This window comes from Malus sylvestris, chromosome 15, assembly GCF_916048215.2.
Source record: "Malus sylvestris chromosome 15, drMalSylv7.2, whole genome shotgun sequence".
NCBI lineage: Eukaryota > Viridiplantae > Streptophyta > Magnoliopsida > Rosales > Rosaceae > Malus > Malus sylvestris.
The window spans coordinates 7,600,624-7,619,488 of record NC_062274.1 but is presented as its reverse complement, the minus strand read 5'-3'; the positions used below and the strand labels follow the sequence as shown (position 1 = coordinate 7,619,488).

Here is an 18,865-nt window from a genome sequence, read left to right as displayed (position 1 = left end):
CAGATTCGCCCTGTATCACGTAATCACGTGAAGTTTTGATCCTAGATTCTTCCTAGATTCAACATCAACCACTTGACAGGATTGTTTGTGAGTGTATATATGATAGATCGAGTTTGTCAGATTCGCCCTGTATCACGTAATCACGTGAAGTTTTGATCCTAGATTCTTCCTAAATTCAACATCAACCACTTGACAAAGATTTTTGGTTAATTTCAAAGAAAGAAAACAGAAAAGGAAGGAAGCAATAGATAATGACAGCCCCATTCTATGTCTTTTAAGTTACCTAATCAATAAGAAACTCAATATTGACTAATCAAACAAAATTTTCCTTTTTTGCCAATTCGCAAACAGTAAGAAACAGATAACATAAAGGCCATCATTAATGATAGCATAAGCCAACATTCGCACCGAAATTGATTTCTTGTCGCATGGTTCTTGATTTGTTATTGTTAAATTCACACTGAAGAGCATCAAAGTTCTTGTGTGGTCATATTTTTCACAGGTCCTTTTGAACGTGTCAAGAAACTCTACCTCCAAAATATCCTACGTATAACAGTAATCATGGATTTGACAAGACGGCAGCTCAAAGGCCCTCCTTTCTCCTCTCCGGCTACAGGACCATGTAAGCCCATGTGATGACATATGGGCAACATGGGGGCATTTTTTTAAGTGTTTGATCATTCAGACATTCTGGAAAAACGATGAATTTTTGACGATGATAATTGAGACTTGGTGAAGTAGTGGTCCTTTTGAATGACAAAGTACATCACCTTAGGGCTCAATTATACATGAATTGACTTCGACGGACATATGTATCTCGAGTCTGTGATTAGATTTGAGTGGTATTCAGAATTTGGGAGAAATCTTAATAATAAAATGATTAGGGAAAATAATCAACTGTCTAATCTCAATAATAAAAGTACTTAGTATCTCATCATTTGCTTTCACTTAGGGTGCGTTTGGTACGCAGACGGGACGGGACGGGACGGGACGGAACGGGACGGGACGGGACGGGACGGAACGAAGGTGTAATTTTTGAAAAAGACATGGGGTATATTTGTCTTAAAATGGTAAAACATTGTGTTCCACAGATGTGGAACAAACCCGTTCCAGGGGGGGAGGTGGAACGCAAAAACACCCAAAATCTGTCCCATGGAACAGCCCGTTCCACCCATTTTTGGCGCACCAAACGCGGGACGGAACGCCTCGTCCCGTTCCGTCCCGTCCCGTCCCACGTACCAAACGCACCCTTAATGTATGAATAAACCTAAACCTAGTTGGATCGAACTTTGATGTTTTCAGCTAGTTATTAACCATTAATGAATGTTTTTGGATTATGTATTCAAGCTCAGCCTTGGTCCTTTACTTTTGTTTTTAAACTATAGGTCTTATCAACAGATTACTAATTTAGAAATTCGGATCCTCTCTGTGAGAATTCGGGAGAATCGTGAATTGTGTATGTTCATCGTATATCGTGTAATCAGAAATCATTTTAATTTTTTTTATTTAAAATTGAACACAAACAATACCTGACAAAAACTGACTGCACAATGTACGATAAACGGACACGATTTACAGATCCCCAGAATCCTTGTAAAGAGGATCCGAAGAAGATCATGTTGGCAAATTTAGTACATAATTTTTTAGTACATGAACTCTTTGGCACAAAAGAAGCCAAAGATTGGGGAGGGGGTAGTAAGAGTCAAACCCTAGTGTGAAAGTAAAGGGATATCAGGGAGACCAACTATTTAGAATAAATTTTGTAAACTATATGACGTGATGGTTGATGATTGGATTATTAAGAGTTGATTAAAATGTTAATTTCCTATTGGTGACACATTGCATAATTTGCAAATTTGATCTACCTAGCATTACCAGAAATATATATATATATATATGGAATTGTTATTAGCTTTCCAAAAATCTCATTTTACACTCCTCACAAGTGTATTTTTCTTTCTAATTATAGAAAGTTTGGAGTGCCAAATGAGATTTTTGGAGTGCTAATAATAACTCCCTATATATATATATGTGTGTGTGTGTGTGTGTGTGTGTATACTCTACCAATTTAGTTTCAAGCACCACATGAAGACGCATTTAATAAAATATGCATGCAATTAGATGTGTGTTGATCCGTTTGGGAAGAACTCAAGGCGTGCACCTTTACCATCTATAGTCATACCTTAAAACAAATAGAAAAAAAAATGATTAAAATTGAAACAGTATTGAGGAAGACCAAATCACATTTGAATTATCATGCATTTCTGGGACCAGATACTCTTAAAGAATCTTTTCTATTCTTCGGTTATGTAGAAAGATAGAAATAAAATGACTACAATTTTGGGTATTCACTTAATCTATTCAAAGGCTCATTAAAATTATATCAACTAATACAGTATACAAACCACGAGTTGGTGGCCCAGTGGTAAAATGCGGATTGCAAGGCTTCCTTTAAACTAAAAACTGGAGGTCTTGGGTTCGAAACCCAGAAGAAAGTGTGAATAACCGTGACTTGCCACCAATCTCACATATTTACTGACCACATTGCTAATACTTTTCTTTCCGAGTTGGAAATTCGAAAATCACACTGCAAAGAATCACAAAATACAACAAGCCGGATTTGACAACTTAACTAGGGCAAAGCCTTTAAGGTTAAAAGCAATTATAAATGACTACGTTTTTCCAACAATAATCCCAAACAGCAGCTTTCAGTCGGAAAACCCACCAACATCCCAAGATCCACACAAGAAATAACAGCCCCTAGTCACTCCCACCCCCTTCACGTGGACATCTCGTGATATAAGTGAGTGCAGCGTCTTTCCATCATTGACTTTCCTTTTTGAATCTTTTCTTAATTAATGAACAGTGGCATGCATTTGTATACAAAGATTCCCCATCACCTAAAAATAAAAAGAGAAAAAGGAGAACAATTAAGCTACACAAAGATTCTTCCAAACCCCAACCCCACGGAATTGGATGTTGATGGTGATGATTTGTGCCCTAAATCAAAAAACCCTACGCGCATCCATGCACCCTCTTGTTTTTAATCCCATTAGGTCCCACAATCACCATCCTTTTCAGTTTCTCACTCCCACTCATAGAGTATTCCCTCTTGTTTTTATTTGTCCCTTTGACACACATATATATACCCCCTCCGACCACCTGTTTTCTCACAGCAACCCACTCCATTTCCTTCTCCTCCCCTTTCTCCAAAGAAACAGCAACACATTACAACCAATACTGCCCACCAGAGAAAACCCTAGTTCTAGCAACCAGAACGAAAAAATGTCTGGGGTTTGGGTTTTCAATAATAATGGGGTGATTCGCCTGGTGGAAAATCCGCAGGCCGAGACATCGACTAGGAGGAAGGCTTTGGTGCACTTGCCGAGTGGGCAGGTGGTGTCGTCCTACTCAACGCTCGAGCAAATATTGACGGGGTTAGGATGGGAGAGGTACTATGGAGGTGATCCCGATCTCTTCCAATTCCACAAGCGATCTTCGATCGATCTAATCTCTCTCCCCAGAGACTTCTCCAAGTTCAACTCTGTTTACATGTACGATATTGTCATTAAAAACCCCAACGTCTTCCACGTTCGGGACGTGTAGACATATGTATGACATCAGTTGGTACCTTACGTTGTGTGCGAGTCTCGTTGATATATTGTTGATTTCTTTTTCTTTTTTCTTCATATCACTAGCTTACTTTGTTCTTTTAGTGATTGATATGCTTTTGTGTTTGTTGGTATACATCGGGTGTAATAAAGAGTACATCTACATGCATGGTGATTGTGTTATTTGGGATATATTGGGTTGCTTTGTAAAATATTTTGGCTTTGTACCATCTGATAATAATAGTGTATATCATTGAAAGAAGCAAATGAGTAGACTCTATTTACTTTTTGTTAACTACAATACTTAAGCACAGGTCGCAGCTATATATGATCGATGGCAGTTTGGTAACTACAATACTTGTATGATTGTGTGAAAAAGAAGGGAATAGAGCTAAATATATAAACGCTGAATTTATAAAAGATTAAAGTTCGGGGAAGTTAATTAGTTACAAAGCACGTCACATCGCACTTCAACTTTTGCTCATCTTCATGCCTACAAAAAGCCCAGGAAAGTTCTAACACCTCTTTCTTTCATTGTTCTTGATTGCTTTTGTTTTCTTTGTTTTCAACATCGCGGACAATGTTTGTTTCAAGTTTTGGAACAGGATTATCATTTTGAATTATTAAAAGCTTGGAAAATCAATTAAAAACAGATATACACAATTTTCTTCTTAATTGCAATTACGTTAAGTACATAACTGGCTAATTGATACTCTAATCCAACCCCACAAAGTTGTACTCTAAAAGAAAAGCTATATTTTTCCTAAATTAAGTTACATTGTTTTCACATTATCCAAAATCTTCTCTTATCAAAGTTTGGGTAAAATATCAATATATGGGTACAAAGCATTATCCATTATCCAATCATAAAACACGAGCACTTTTACAATATTTGTTGAATGGGTTTTGATTGGGATTCTTAAAAGTCACATGATGAGGTCCCCAACGTGGAGGAAGATCAAAATCTCAACATGTGATGTGAGGGGCTTCACGTGAACATGGCACAGTAAGATGTCATGAGCCAGGTGTCACATGTCACGTGTCATAACGAGATTGTGGGTTCACTTGAGCTTTTCGTTTGACAGACTGTGTATGCACGTGGCACAGCCTTTTAAACAAGAAAACGAAGTTGATGTTTGTGTTGTTTTCTGGGAAATTAAAAGAAAAGAGAATTAAAACATGTCCAAAGATTTAGCAGCGTGACCACACTGCCTTTTTTTAGAGACAAGGATTGTTTACACTCAACTTTCGGTGTTTTTTTCGTGCCCACCTATTTTGTGTGGTCATGATATTTTATATTATTTTTTTATAGATATAATAAGATAAAAATAAATAGTAATATAAAATGTTGACGTGACTTAACCGTGACCACACAAACAGGAGGGCACAGAAAGGGCACCGGAAGTGGAGGGCACAGGGAGGGCACCGGAAGTGGAGGGCAGCCTTGTCCCTTTTTTAGAGACTATGACTGTAACCAAATAAATTTAAAGAAACAAGATATGACGTTTTCCAAGCACTGTGCACACAACAACAAATGATGAGATCAAACTTACTATGTATAGTAAGGTTATTAATTTGTTGGAAAATTATAAAGTAAGATGCATAATGCTAAGGAGATTAAAATTTTAAATTAGATGTGCAAACTAAAGGTGTCACTAATAGGAAATGAGCACATTAATCGATATTACCACATCATTTGGTTTGCAGAATTTGGTTTAAAAATTGGTCTCCCGCATTACCTAGGTAAGATTAATTTTCCCAGCACAATTTCCTTACAAGGAGGTATTACCAGATACTGGAGTGAATTCTCTTATTTAATTAAGTTAAATATTGGTTGTTAATCAACTAAGTCACAAGCATGGCTAGCTACAAATTAAGCATAATGGATTAACAAAAGAAATGCTTACAATTACCAGTGTGTAAGTAAGAATGATATTAAGATTTTTTTAAAATTTATTAATAATATATAAGAGAAGGAGGAAGGATACGAAACTAATACAATAATTTAGGAAATGGAGTGTTTCACACTCAAGACGCATGAGTAAAAATCCAATACTCTATTTACTAAAATATTAGATCACATGCATGATATTAAGATCATTCCTAGCTTCGGACCCATAATCAAATTGGCCACCATATTCACTTTCACATTGGTTATTCTCCATCTGCTTTGGCACTAAAATATGATCCATTTTATCATAATCCGCAGTATCTATGGCATTGTTCGAACTGTTTACATCAACCCCACTCACCTTTGCAAACTCACAGTCCAGAATTTTGCAAAAATCTTCATCGTTGTCAAAATCCATCGTATAATATTTGGACTTTCCTACCTCTTCTGTTTTTGTTCTTGATGGTCAGTCAACTAAAATTACCATTGTTGACCAAGTTAGCATTTGTGGGCTGTACTCCTAACCGCCACGTTAGGGTTAGGGTTTTAGTCCTGTTGCTGTTGTAGAGTGATAGTTATGCCCCTGTTGTCCCTTCTGCCTGGCCAGAAATCTGGGGCCTGATCAGGGGTTGTGAGATTGTTGCCATTTGATCTGGAATTATTGAATGGTGGCAGATCTTGCTCGCAGATGTGATATTAATTTTGTCACTCTCCTCCCATTACAAAGTGAATGGGATTTTAAAGTTTCTAAAGTATTGAGTTTAATGTTTTTATTTTATTTTTATTTTTACAAACAATAGAAATAAATATTAAATTCTTCTAAACTACCTATAAATTTGTGTGTAAAAGAAACAACAGATTGCTTTAATCAACTTTTCCTTCCTCCAATCAGATTGTCATATTTGATTGGGTTTGTTATTGGCTTCTGCACTTTATTTGTTTTTGTATGGGTATTTTCATCTGCTTCTGCGGTTGTACTTTCTTTGTTTTTGTAGAACGTCTGACTTACAAAAATTTTTTCATCTGCTTCTGAGCGATCGAATTAAACTTTTCAACCACATTCATTCAAAAGATAATAGTGTTGCAGTCACCAATTTTTTCATCAAATTTATTCAGTGCGAGCTCAGACTTACAAAAAATGTAAAAAGAGGCCATATTTAATTTTGAAATAGTCTAAACTCCATACGTGAAATTCAAACTTGAGCGCATCCACATCGGATGCAAATATATGTTCTAACCAATGTGGCCATCTACAGACATTGAGCCTTTCACTAGTGATTAAAATTTATTTTCAACAAACTTGAGAAATTTAATAAAATGAGGATTTTATAACTCTTAATTACTGAATGATCGATCAAATAATAACGACATTATTGATCAAATATTAGGAAAATTCTTCCATTCTACGAGTATTCGATGACCTAAATTAGTTTGAATTATTGCTCCAATCTAGCGATCATTTTCAGCAGAAACAACACATGATTAAGTCATTTTCTTCCTGCTATTTTGCTAATTAGATATAAGATTAATATTGAAAAGTAAGACCTGTCCATTTATATCATGTAGTGCAATCTGCACAGATTATAAAGGAAAGGAATGAGAGGTAGAAATGGAGGGGGAGAGTGTGACGAAAACCAATATACAAGAGAGGAAAAGGAAACATAATATAAAATGACTTTTTTTTCCGAGTCGGGAATGCTCGTTGTTAAAGAGTGTCATCACGTTAGGTGTCAATTCACGAAGTGCTTGATTTTTTAATCAGGAATGGAGTTCATTTGGCTATAGTGTCATCTCAATCTTCAAATTTTAGACGCAGATGATTTCAATACTTAGATGCGTTTCAATACTTAGATGCGTTCCCTTTGGTAGCGTTTGGTACGCAGATGGGACGGGACGGAACGGAACAAAGATTCATGTCATGTTTGGTACCGGCAAGATGGAACAGAACGAAACTAGATTAAAGGACTAACTTACCCTTTTTATTTGACTCTCTCTCTCTCCCGTTTCTCTGCTTTCTCTTCTTCCATTTGACTCTCTCTCTCTCTCCCGCATGCTCAGATCTCCCAGTAAAAATCAAACCTAGTAAATCAAACTCATACTTTCTCTTCATTTCATTATCTTTCTCTTCAATTCCAGTAAATCAAACTATTTTCCCCCACTTTAAAACCAACGATATGAAAAGGCTAAGGGAGGCGAGTGTGGATTCCCAATTTCCATCCACTACCTGGTTTAGCGTAATATCAATTTACCTCCTCCATTTGAAGATTTAACATTAAACACACATTACACACACAATGCCTCAATTCCAAAACATGAAAAACCTCGATTTATCTCTCACAATTTCAGGATTAACATTTCAGATCATTGTGATTATTCAAATCAACAAACGGATAATACAAATTTTAAACCCAGAGAGAGAGAGGGGGTGGGGGCTTACGGAGAAGGGGAAAGAGCCATTGAGGAGCAACATGGGTTGACGGAAGCCATTGGAAGGTGGATGTGGAGCTGCTGCTTTCAGCTGTGTTCCGTAAGAGAGCGAGAGCCGGCGAAAGAAATAGAAGAGAAGAGGAAGAGAGAGCCGACTCAGCCCGGAAAGCTCGAAATTTAGCTCGAATTCATCTGGGTTGCTGGGTAACGAAGCTACGTTTGGGTAACGAAGCATTTGGGTTGCTGGGTTTATGGTGGAAGAGGAGGCTACAGGAGAGAGGGAGGGTAACGAAGGTACGGGAAAGGGAGGTTGGGGGAGAGAGAGGGAGGGTAGACAGTGGAATTTTTGTGTTCCACATACGTGGAACAACCCGTTCCGGGGGGCAGGCGGGACGCAAAAACACCCAATTTTTGTCTCATGGAACAACGCGTTCCACCCATTTTTGGCGTACCAAACGCGGGACGGAACGCCTCGTCCCGTTCCGTCCCGTCCTGTCCCACGTACCAAACGCACCCTTTAGAATGTGGCATAAATATATAAATATATGGTTCATTTTTTTTAAATTCTATTTTTTCCTATAACTTCCGAAGTCATTATACAACATTAAATTAAATTAAGTAACATGAAACAACATTAGGCAATATGAAACAACATTAAATAACATTAACCAACATAAAAATTACACAACATAAAAAAAAAAATTGTTCCTTATTTAATTATATTTAAGTTGTAGTTTTTAAATAATAAATTATGTTTGGCCCTATGACCCTTTGGCCCTTGGTTAGAGATGGAGGCAAACATGGTCATATACTGTTCATTAAAATATTAATATCTTGGAGGGCCAAAGGGCTAAAACGAGCTCTCTAGCCAACCCTCGGTTGGAGATGACCTTAGTCTTATAGCCCTCTAAGAAATTAATATTCTAATGAACAATACCAGACCATATTTTTTAGCATCTCCAACTGAGGGGTCAAAGGCTCATAGGCCAAATATAGTCATGTGACAAAAAATCATCTCCAACCGAGATGGCCAAAGGGCTATAGGTCAAACATAATTTATTATTTTAATTGAAGTAATTTTGTTAATTGAATTAAACTACCATATTAAAATAAGGTTTTTAGACATATTATGAGTGTCACTTGTTACTAAATGAATAAATCATTCCTTTGATTGAAGATGTGGTTAATTGAATTAAACTACCATATCAAATTCCAACAATAACCTAGCGTCAGCATGAAGCTAGCTAATCTGATAAATTATTTTTTAATTATTTTTTAAATTTTAATTTGAGAGGAAGAAAATTAAATAAGGGAAGAAACAGTAGCACTGTAGAGTAATGTGAATATTAATTTGGAGGCTATTAAAGAGGATATCCCGGATTGATTAGGTCAACCATTGTAAATTGTTCATTAGTGATTTATTTCCTTATTTAGCTCTAGTTAGCCTTGATTATAGGCAACTAACTAGGATTGTGATATACATTGTGTGTATAAGAATGTAATCTTGTTTCTGTGAATAATAAGAAATCAATTACAACATATCTAGTTTCTTAAGATGGTACCAGAGTGAAAGAACTGGGAAACACATCAAATAAGAAATACAAACCCTAGCAACCATAGCCATGGGCGACAAACCAGAAAAGTCGACCTCTTCAGGCATGACTTTGTATCAAAAGTGGGAAAACCCTAATTATCCACTCTATCTTCATCACTCGGATCAACCTAATGCGGTGCTTATGCCGCAGCCGCTTGTGGAAGACAACTATGGTATATGGGTCCAATCCATGACCATGGCTTTGATGGTCAAAAACAAGTTAGGCCTCGTTGATGGGACGATCGAGAAACCAAGCAATGACCAGATTGAAGAATTTCAACAATGGAACCGATGCAACAACCTGGTGAAAACATGGTTGCTTGGCTCCATGTCCAAAGAGATCTCGGGAAGTGTCATACACTACAAAGATGCACGGCAGATGTGGCTTGACTTGCAAGAGAGATTTTCTCATGTGAACATTGTTCAACTTTTCCATATAGAGAACGAAATTCATGACTGTGTGCAAAACAGTATGACAGTAATCTCTTATTTTACTAAACTTAAGAGTCTTTGGGATGAACGTGACGTCTTGGTTTCAATCCCTTTATGTCGTTGTGAGACAAAGAGATAGATAACGTCGTATGTTGAAACTCATAAAACGATGAAGTTTCTCATGGGTTTAAATGATTCGTATGCCACAGTTCGTAGCAGCACCTTGTTGTTAGAACCACTGCCTACTGTCAACAAAGCCTATACACTTGTTCTTCGACATGAGAAACAAGCTGAAGTCTCAAATGGGAAACATATTATCCAACCAGAAGCAGCTGTGTTTGCTGTGAAGGGTGTTGGCCACGACACTGAATTAGACGATGGAGGGTCGCGCTGTGGAAAGTGCAACAAGACAAATCATCTTACAAAGAACTGTCGTGCTCACCTTAAATGCACTTTTTGTGGCTGGAAATGTCACACATTTGACTACTGTCGCAAGAGAAAAGCAGCCGCTGAAATTGAGTCAAACCGTTCATTCTCTTATAAAGGAAATCAAGTTACATCTCATGACAAAAAGGAGGTGATGTCTAGCTTTCCTTTCTCTCAGGAAAATTCCAAGCAAATTCTCAACATGTTGAACAAAAACAAACCTTCCTTTGCCAACCAAGTCGGCAATTCCTCACATGTAGAAAAACTTTCAGGTAAAGCTTTCTCCTTTACATATAATGGCAAGCAAAATGTCTGGATCTTAGACAGCGGTGCCACAGACCACATTGTTTGTAGTCCTGATCTTCTCACCCATTCCAGGGAAGTTGCAAACCATACAGTTGAATTACCAAATGGTTCCCTTGCCCAGGTTACCCACATTGGACAAATAATTTTCTCACCCCACTTCATGCTTGACAATGTCTTATGTGTACCTCTTTTTAAGCTTAACTTAATATCCATAAGCAAGTTAGCATATGACTCATTCTATATCACCATATTTCTAAACCATTTTTGTATCATACAGGACCTACGCTCGGGGAAGATGATTGGGACGGGCAGTGAACGGAAGGGGCTATACTACCTTGATCCACCTAAGAAAGGAACATGCAATCACGTTCAAGTTGCTTCTCCACACTGTTGGCATCAACGTCTCGGACATCCCTCTCCCACAGCTTCTTCGCTATTTCCCTTTTTCACTAATAAACCTTGTGCTTCCAATAACTGTTTGATTTGTCCATTAGCCAAACAAACCAGATTACCTTTCTCATTAAGCTCCATTTATAGTCAATCTTGTTTTGAGTTAATACATATTGATATTTGGGGTGGTTACCAAGTTGCGTCTCTTTCAGGAGCCAAATACTTTCTTACTATAGTAGATGACCATAGTAGGAGCACATGGGTTTATTTAATGAAGCATAAGTCAGATACACGAACCCTCTTAATCCAATTCATTCATATGGTCGAAACTCAATTCAATGCTAAAGTCAAAATCGTGCGAAGTGATAATGGTCATGAATTTAAACTTGCAAGTTTTTACGCCTCCAAAGGCATCATCCATCAATCTAGTTGTGTTAACACACCTCAGCAAAACGGTGTTGCTGAACGCAAACATCGGCACTTACCCAATATGCCTAGAGCGTTGCTTTTCCAAGCTTCTCTTCCTAAATGTTTCTGGGAAGATGCCATTCTTGCTGCGACATATCTCATCAATAGGACACCAACCCTTCTCCTTCAAGGGAAAACACCGTATGAAAAATTGTTCCACAAGACACCAAACTATTCTCACTTGCGTGTCTTTGGTTGTCTGTGCTTTGCTTCCACTCATGCCTAACGACCTTCCAAATTTGATCCCCGTGCAAGTCGTTGTATCTTCCTTGGTTACCCTTATGGTAAAAAATGTTATCAACTCTTTGATCTCAACCTTAAGAAGATCTTTGTTTCACGGGATGTTGTGTTCTTTGAGGATTAATTCCCTTACCAGAATTATGAACTTTCCGTTGTGCCACCACCATCCTCTTCACAACCCATTTCCATTTTTCCATTGACCACTGATCTCTCTCCTCCATTTTCCCTTTCAGATTCTTCCTCAAAGGCATTTCCTTCTCTTTCTCCTTGTCCTCCTAACCTACCAGAGCCTACTTCACCATCTCCTACTACCACCACCATTCCTCCCTCTCCAACCCTACTCCACTCTCAAACTTCACCCTCTTACACACCTCCTGCTACTCATGCCTCCCCTCATCTCCGTCGAGGCACGCGACCAATCAAACCATCCACGTTTTTGCAGGACTTTCACATTGAGGCAGTTATTCCTTCACGTGCGGCTCTCATATCCTCCACGAGCATGGTCACATCCCCAGGTACTTCTCATTCCAATTCTCATTATTTGTCTTATGGTTGTTTGTCCTCTCACCATAAAGCCTTCACCACTGCTCTCACCCTCCTCAAAGAACCTACTAGTTTTCAACAGGCTGTTCAGGATCCTATGTGGCGTGAAGCCATGCAGCATGAAATTGCTGCTCTTCAAGCCAACCACACTTAGACTTTCATGCATTTGCCACTTCACAAACATCCTATTGGCTGCAAATGGGTCTATAAAGTCAAGCTCAAACCTGATGGCAGTCTCGAGCGGTACAAGGCACGCCTTGTTGCGAAATGATACAGTCAAATCGAGGATGTTGATTATCGGGAAACTTTTGCCCCGGTTGCCAAACTAACCACGGTTCGTGTTCTTCTCAGCATAGCTTCGATACAAGGGTGGCACTTGCACCAACTTGACGTGAATAATGTGTTCTTGCATGGTGATTTATATGAAGATGTCTATATGTCCTTGCTGCCTGGATTTGGATGAAAGGGGGAGACTCGTGTATGCAAATTAAATAAATCCATTTATGGCTTAAAGCACGCCTCGAGGCAATGGTTCATCAAGCTCTCCACTGCTCTCAAGGCTGCTGGATTCCATCAATCACGGTCTGACTACTCGTTATTCGTCTGAAGCCGTCAAGGTAGCTTCATAGCCTTGTTGGTTTATGTTGATGACGTGATACTTGCAGGGAATAATTTGCAAGAGATAGAAGACACCAAGCAATTCATTTCCTCACGATTCAAACTAAAGGACTTGGGGCAGCTTAAATACTTCTTGGGGATAGAAGTTGCAAGATCAAAGAAGGGAATCACTCTATGTCAACGCAAATATGCGTTGGAAATATTAGAAGATACGGGGTTTCTTAGTGCCAAACCCTCTCGGGTTCCTTTGGAATAAAATTTATCTCTTACACAAGCAGATAGGGAATTACTAAGTGATCCGTCTTCATATAGGCGACTCGTGGGCAGATTAATCTATTTGACCATCACAAGACCTGACCTAACTTATGCAGTTCATGGATAAGCCACGACAGCCACATCTTGAAGCAGCACACAAAGTTCTAAGGTACATCAAGCAAGCTCCTGGACAAGGAATATTTCTTCCTTCCACAGGGTCATTACAACTACAAGCATTTTGTGATGCTAATTGGGCTCGATGTAAGGACACCAGAAGATCGATAACTGGTTATTGCATCTTACTTGGTCAAGCGCCAATTTCTTGGAAGACAAAGAAACAAAGCATTGTGTCTCATTCCAGTGCAGAAGTAGAATATCGTTCTATGGCAACTACGTGTTGTGAAGTCACATGGTTGAAGAACATCTTGGCAGATTTGCGAGTAGAACATGCACAACCTGTTACGCTATTCTGTGACAACCAAGCGGCTTTGCACATCTCCTCAAAACCCGGTATTTGATGAACGAACAAAGCACATAGAGATAGACTGCCATGTAGTGCGTGAAAAGATTCAAGGAAGAATGATACGAACAACCTATGTATGAACAACGGACCAGCCAGCTGACATGTTTACCAAGGCACTGGGTTCAGTCCAGTTTGAAGTCTTACTTACCAAGTTGGGTGTTATCAATATACACTCCAACTTGAGGGGGAGTGTTAAAGAGGATGTCTCGGATTGATTAGGTCAACCATTGTAAATTGTTCATTAGTGATTTATTTCCTTATTTAGCTCTAGTTAGCCTTGATTATAGGCAACTAACTAGGATCGTGATATACACTGTGTGTATAAGAATGTAATCTTGTTTCTGTGAATAATAAGAAATCAATTACAACATATCTAATTTCTTAAGAGAGGCATCATTGTTTCTGAGGAAGGACGACACGTGCCCTGCAAGGAGTGGTCCACATTAATGGATTTTAAGCCATGTTTCGTTCTCAGCTGGGACTATTGTCTTTGGAATCTATGCAATTTCGGTCTCAATGAGCTGGGCGCACATATTCCCTCCTGTTTTGGGCTGCTAAAGACGGGCTGGCTGGCTGGCTCTTTTCGACCAACCCGCTGGCCTGGTGGATGAAATATGGTCCAATAGGGCTCACAAATTCTTTGGTCTAACCCTCAGTTAGAGACAGTTTTTGTATCATTTCGAACTATTTTTCACCTTATACCCTCTGACCAGATCAGTTGAAGATTACCTTATTTTTTATCACAAAACCGCATGCAGTGTTAGACTACTAGAAATTAAATGTTATATTTCTTACTCTCCGATTGGATTTAATAAATCAAATGAATCACGGATTAACTGATTGTAATTAACAGAAAATTGTAGCTTGATTAATTCAGACTGACTGTTAAAAAAATATTGTAGGAAAGACTGATTTTAATTAGACAATCCTCTGCTTCCTGAGGTAGTAGGATTTTGGGACAAGCCCAATATTTCTTGCAACAGGTTCATCCACGCTTTGAAGAGAGAGAGTCAACAGTGGGAAAGAAAGTATAGCTATAGAGTCCACGTCCTGTTTGATTTCAAGACCTTGATGACTATAGTAAACTACTGAAATTGTTATCAGGACAGCTATTGAAATCAGTGAACGACTGAACTTGTTATCTCACAAATAACATTTTATGATCAACCAAAATAGCAAGGGCGGTTAATTGAACTTTAATACTGAACCCACCAGAAGATCCAGGGATATATATTAGATATGGAAAGACAAGTATGCATTATAGCACTCATATAGAAGTACTTGCAATCCTACAGACAGTTAAATTCATGACGAATATTAACCATATGCTGCTGACTTGTAGTGAAACTCATCGATCGTGGAATATATTAAGCCTTCCTCCTCAAGAGATCTGATAGCTTCCCTGGAATAGCGAAGTGAAATTCAGCGTAAGAACAAAAAGATAAAAGTTAATCCAGGAGGGAGGGAGAGAGAGAGAGAGAGAGAGAGAGAGAGAGAGAGAGAGAGAGAGAGAGGGTGTACAAGATCTTTCCCACAGGAACTTTCAGGTGCTGGGAAAGTTCATCTCTGTGTATCCCCTTTTCTTTTCCACTGCAATAAAAATAATTTAAGTCCCAAAATTGAACACAGTAAAAAGTTGAAATTAAGCACCCGCAGCCAATGCATCTTACATGAAAAGGCGTGACACTAAGAAAACCAAAATGAGTAAAAAAGTTCCCAGTGAAATTGTGACTCACATGCTTGAAGGCTGCTGCAGATAATCAAGAACCAACTGATCACAGCTCTTTAGTCCATCAACGCTAACTTGCCCGGAGAACTACAAAATTGAACATTAATTGCTTGCTAAACAAGTAAAGACAGTTTGAGATGTAATTGTTCATAATCAGAGAACATACTTGGTTTGACGGGGCTGTCTGATATCCAGTTGACCCACTCCGCACAGGAGTGTTCAGAGATGAGTCCATAGGCTGAGCTTGAGTGGCAGCATTCCCTTGCAGCTTTAACGAATGTAAATACACCATAAGTAAATTAACAAATAATGAGGTACAGTCTATCCAAATTCCTCTTCAAGCTAATGAATGCACAAAACAAAGTAATTCTTCCATCAATTCAAAATAGTAATGATACCTGTAACTTGGATGTCAGTAGGTGGGTATGTATGCACTCAATGAAGTGGAAAGCAACTTCATCGAAGTTTTTCACAGGCCTGGAACAAATTCAAGGCATGTACTATTGATTTTAGTATGAGTGGTCATTAGGCAGTATGAACAAAGCATCATACAAAACAATCATACATTCATAAAAAATATGATAAACAAAAGCATCCAAAAAGAGTACTACTAGTCTGCATCAATCATGCAGTAAATCAACAATAACAGAATGCTTGCCTTACAGAAAAATTACAACCAAAACTGATGAATGAAAAAATATTTGACAAAAACTTTTACTCAGTTATCCAAAATTAAATTCAATACATTTTCTTAGAACAGTTGTCCAAAATTTAGCATCTTTGATTACGCACAAAGGCCTCGTGTGTTAAAATTGACGTGGATAGGACTATTCACTACATTGAAGGCATTTTGAAGGAAGAAATGGATGACAACTTCCATATTTTGTTCAAGTTACTCATGAAGAAAAGTTCTCCCCTTTAATCCTATACCATTTTTGTGGGAATAAGTAGGGATATCTTTTCTTCATGAGTAACCTTCAACTTAGATAAAAATATGAAGGTTGTCATCCATTTCTTCCTTTAGATTAGTGAACCTCACTTACAAACACGGCCAAAGACTTCAACATAACTTAGAGGACAAGGGGAATCTCCCAAAAAGTTAAGAAATTTTAGAGCCAGATCAAAATCTCTGTAGTTACAAGACATCTCCACTATTACAAATCCATCATTATCTTGCTTCAAACTTATAAGATGCAATGTTGGTATGTGTTCACATGCACAGTGCACCTGTGTGTATACAATGTACAAATACTAATATGTGACAAGTCCTCCTGTTATCATACTACTACAATTGAAAATCCAAATTAGCCATATGATGCATTGGCGCAACGAGATCTACAGGCACTCAGAGTTATACAAAAAAGAAAGTTTTCTATAACCATACCTCACAGAGAAGGCAACTATCAGTCGAACACCTTGAAAGACTTTCAAGTGTCCATTAACACGAACATATATTCCATCTCTGTTGCAAAATAAATCAAGACTTATATTATAAGAACGTCACAATGTTTTGGTCACTCAACAATCCAGATATCTATATAAGGTGTCAAAATTTCAATGAAGAACTCACTGATGATAGGGAGAGAAACTTACTCTATTTCCTGCATTTCTCTGGAGTCAAAATTCTCATTCACCCTGTTAAGAAACAGAGTGATCCAAAACTTAAAACATTTCAGGTATATATCCATTTTTAGCTTAAGTTGCTAGATTGTGCATTGCGTTGAACACCAAAACGCAATAATCTCTTCAAAACAGTTAACAATGTGATAATATAAACTCAATCAAACAGGGCAACGCAAAAAATTACCATCTTCTGCACTTGATTCGCCCTGTTCCGTCATCCACAGTGAAATCAACATCAGTGTTCCTTTCGGCTTTGTCAAAAACCATCCCAACCACCGATACCTAAACCAACCAAATATCATATTAACTGAAACATTCCAAAAATCTCTCTTTTTCCATTAAATTGATTGTTATGAGAAACAAACAATAAAATCCTGATGAAACTAAAAACGGTGCATACATACATTAGCAACATCTGCCCCGCTGATCACAAAGTTCGATTTTTCGTCACCGGACTGATGGGCTTCGCTAATCTGCTTCACCGTCACCGGAACCAATCCGTGAGTTTCGCGTCTCTGAAACAACAATTACAACAAAAATACTTCCAAAATCAATCAAACAACAAAAATCAAAGGCGATAATTGAGATGAAAGTGAGCAAACACCGACTTCGCCGAAACCCTAAATCGGATTTTAACAAAACTCAAGCAAAATAACCTTCAAACACATAATTAATTAAATATATACTCTTATTTTTTCATTTTTTCACAGTTATTGAAGGGAAACGTTACCTTGGCCGGAGAGGGAGTGGAATCGCCGAATTGAGTGGACTGAGAAGCCATGAAACCGCCGCCGGAGAAGGCGTTCGTGGCATCGAATTGGGAGCCTGAGAACATCTTTGAAACCCTTGGAGAGAGAAAACGATCTGGGAAATGAAAGAGAGGAAGTGGAAGCGGCGGTATGAGATGAACTGATGCTTTTATATGAGAACTTTAGGAAGGCGAGTATTCTTCCCGCCAATCTTGTTTAACTTTTTTATTTTCCCGCTAAATCTTCATCTTCTTCGTATCGGAAAGAAGACCCGGCTTTCACGGCCCAAATCGAATCCGTCTTTATTCAATGATAGGTAACACTGAAAAACAATTATTATTTACAAATAGTATGTCATTATACACTCATCAATTGTTTATTTTCTAAACTAGCAAAATATGTATCAAATTTTTTCGGAAGCCAAATAACTGCTTTTTAGGATAATTATCAACGCTATTATTTGTAAACAAATAAAAATAATCATCCATAAGAACAATTCCAATGGTGGGCTAAATGCCAAATTTTCCCCCAAATTCCCCCCCCCCCTTATGCGAGTGGACTTGCTAGCAATTAGGCCAGTCTCGGCCCATCCATGCTCCAACGTGCCCCACGAGTGCGCCTACAAGGGTTTCTCGACATGGTGGGCCCCTCTGTTAGGCCGTGTGTCGGCCACCCACTTGGGCTCCCAACAACTATAATTACATCCAAGGGTTGTGATTTAAGGACCGTTGGTTGATCCAACGGTCCAGATGCAAATTTCATTTTTTTATAATATGTTATTTTAAAATACATTAAATCTAACGGCTAAGATCGAATATAATCAAATCTAACGGTAAAAATATATATATAACGGCCCAAATTTAAATCCAATGGCTAAAATAATTAAAAAAAATTATTTAACACAAAATTCACCCCAAAACTCTATAAATACCTATGTATTTGTTCAAACATCCACACAAAACTCAATTTTCTCTTACAATTCTTCCAATTTATCTTTTTACCATTTCCAAATTGTTCAACATGGCAAGATAGCATATTAG

General features: G+C 38.1%; 2 protein-coding genes across 2 annotated transcripts; one reads left to right on the top strand and one right to left on the bottom strand.

The window, feature by feature from the left end:
- The first annotated feature begins 3,228 nt into the window (after positions 1-3,228).
- On the top strand, positions 3,229-3,878 carry LOC126604325 (flowering-promoting factor 1). Its single transcript, XM_050271535.1, has one exon. It carries the CDS (start codon positions 3,286-3,288, stop codon positions 3,604-3,606), a length of 321 nt encoding a protein of 106 aa, XP_050127492.1. The 5' UTR covers positions 3,229-3,285; the 3' UTR covers positions 3,607-3,878.
- An 11,035-nt stretch (positions 3,879-14,913) lies between these two features.
- LOC126604324 (replication protein A 32 kDa subunit A-like) lies at positions 14,914-18,122 on the bottom strand. Its single transcript, XM_050271534.1, has 10 exons — positions 17,807-18,122; positions 17,481-17,591; positions 17,261-17,358; positions 17,047-17,088; positions 16,838-16,915; positions 15,852-15,930; positions 15,620-15,721; positions 15,461-15,540; positions 15,246-15,314; positions 14,914-15,126 (listed from the first exon to the last, which is right to left on the bottom strand). Exons 1-10 carry the CDS (start codon positions 17,909-17,911, stop codon positions 15,042-15,044), a joined length of 849 nt encoding a protein of 282 aa, XP_050127491.1. The 5' UTR covers positions 17,912-18,122; the 3' UTR covers positions 14,914-15,041.
- Between the last annotated feature and the right edge of the window lie 743 nt (positions 18,123-18,865).

Excerpts from the sequence above, each read along its gene's own strand:
- LOC126604324 (XM_050271534.1), bottom strand. The coding sequence starts at position 17,911 with ATGTTCTCAGGCTCCCAATTCGATGCCACGAACGCCTTCTCCGGCGGC. Across the intron at positions 17,089-17,260 it reads CGAATCAAGTGCAGAAGATG|GGTGAATGAGAATTTTGACT; the intron begins GTAATTTTTTGC and ends GTTTCTTAACAG. Across the intron at positions 15,931-16,837 it reads ATAGTTGCCTTCTCTGTGAG|GCCTGTGAAAAACTTCGATG; the intron begins GTATGGTTATAG and ends AATTTGTTCCAG.
- LOC126604325 (XM_050271535.1), top strand. The coding sequence starts at position 3,286 with ATGTCTGGGGTTTGGGTTTTCAATAATAATGGGGTGATTCGCCTGGTG.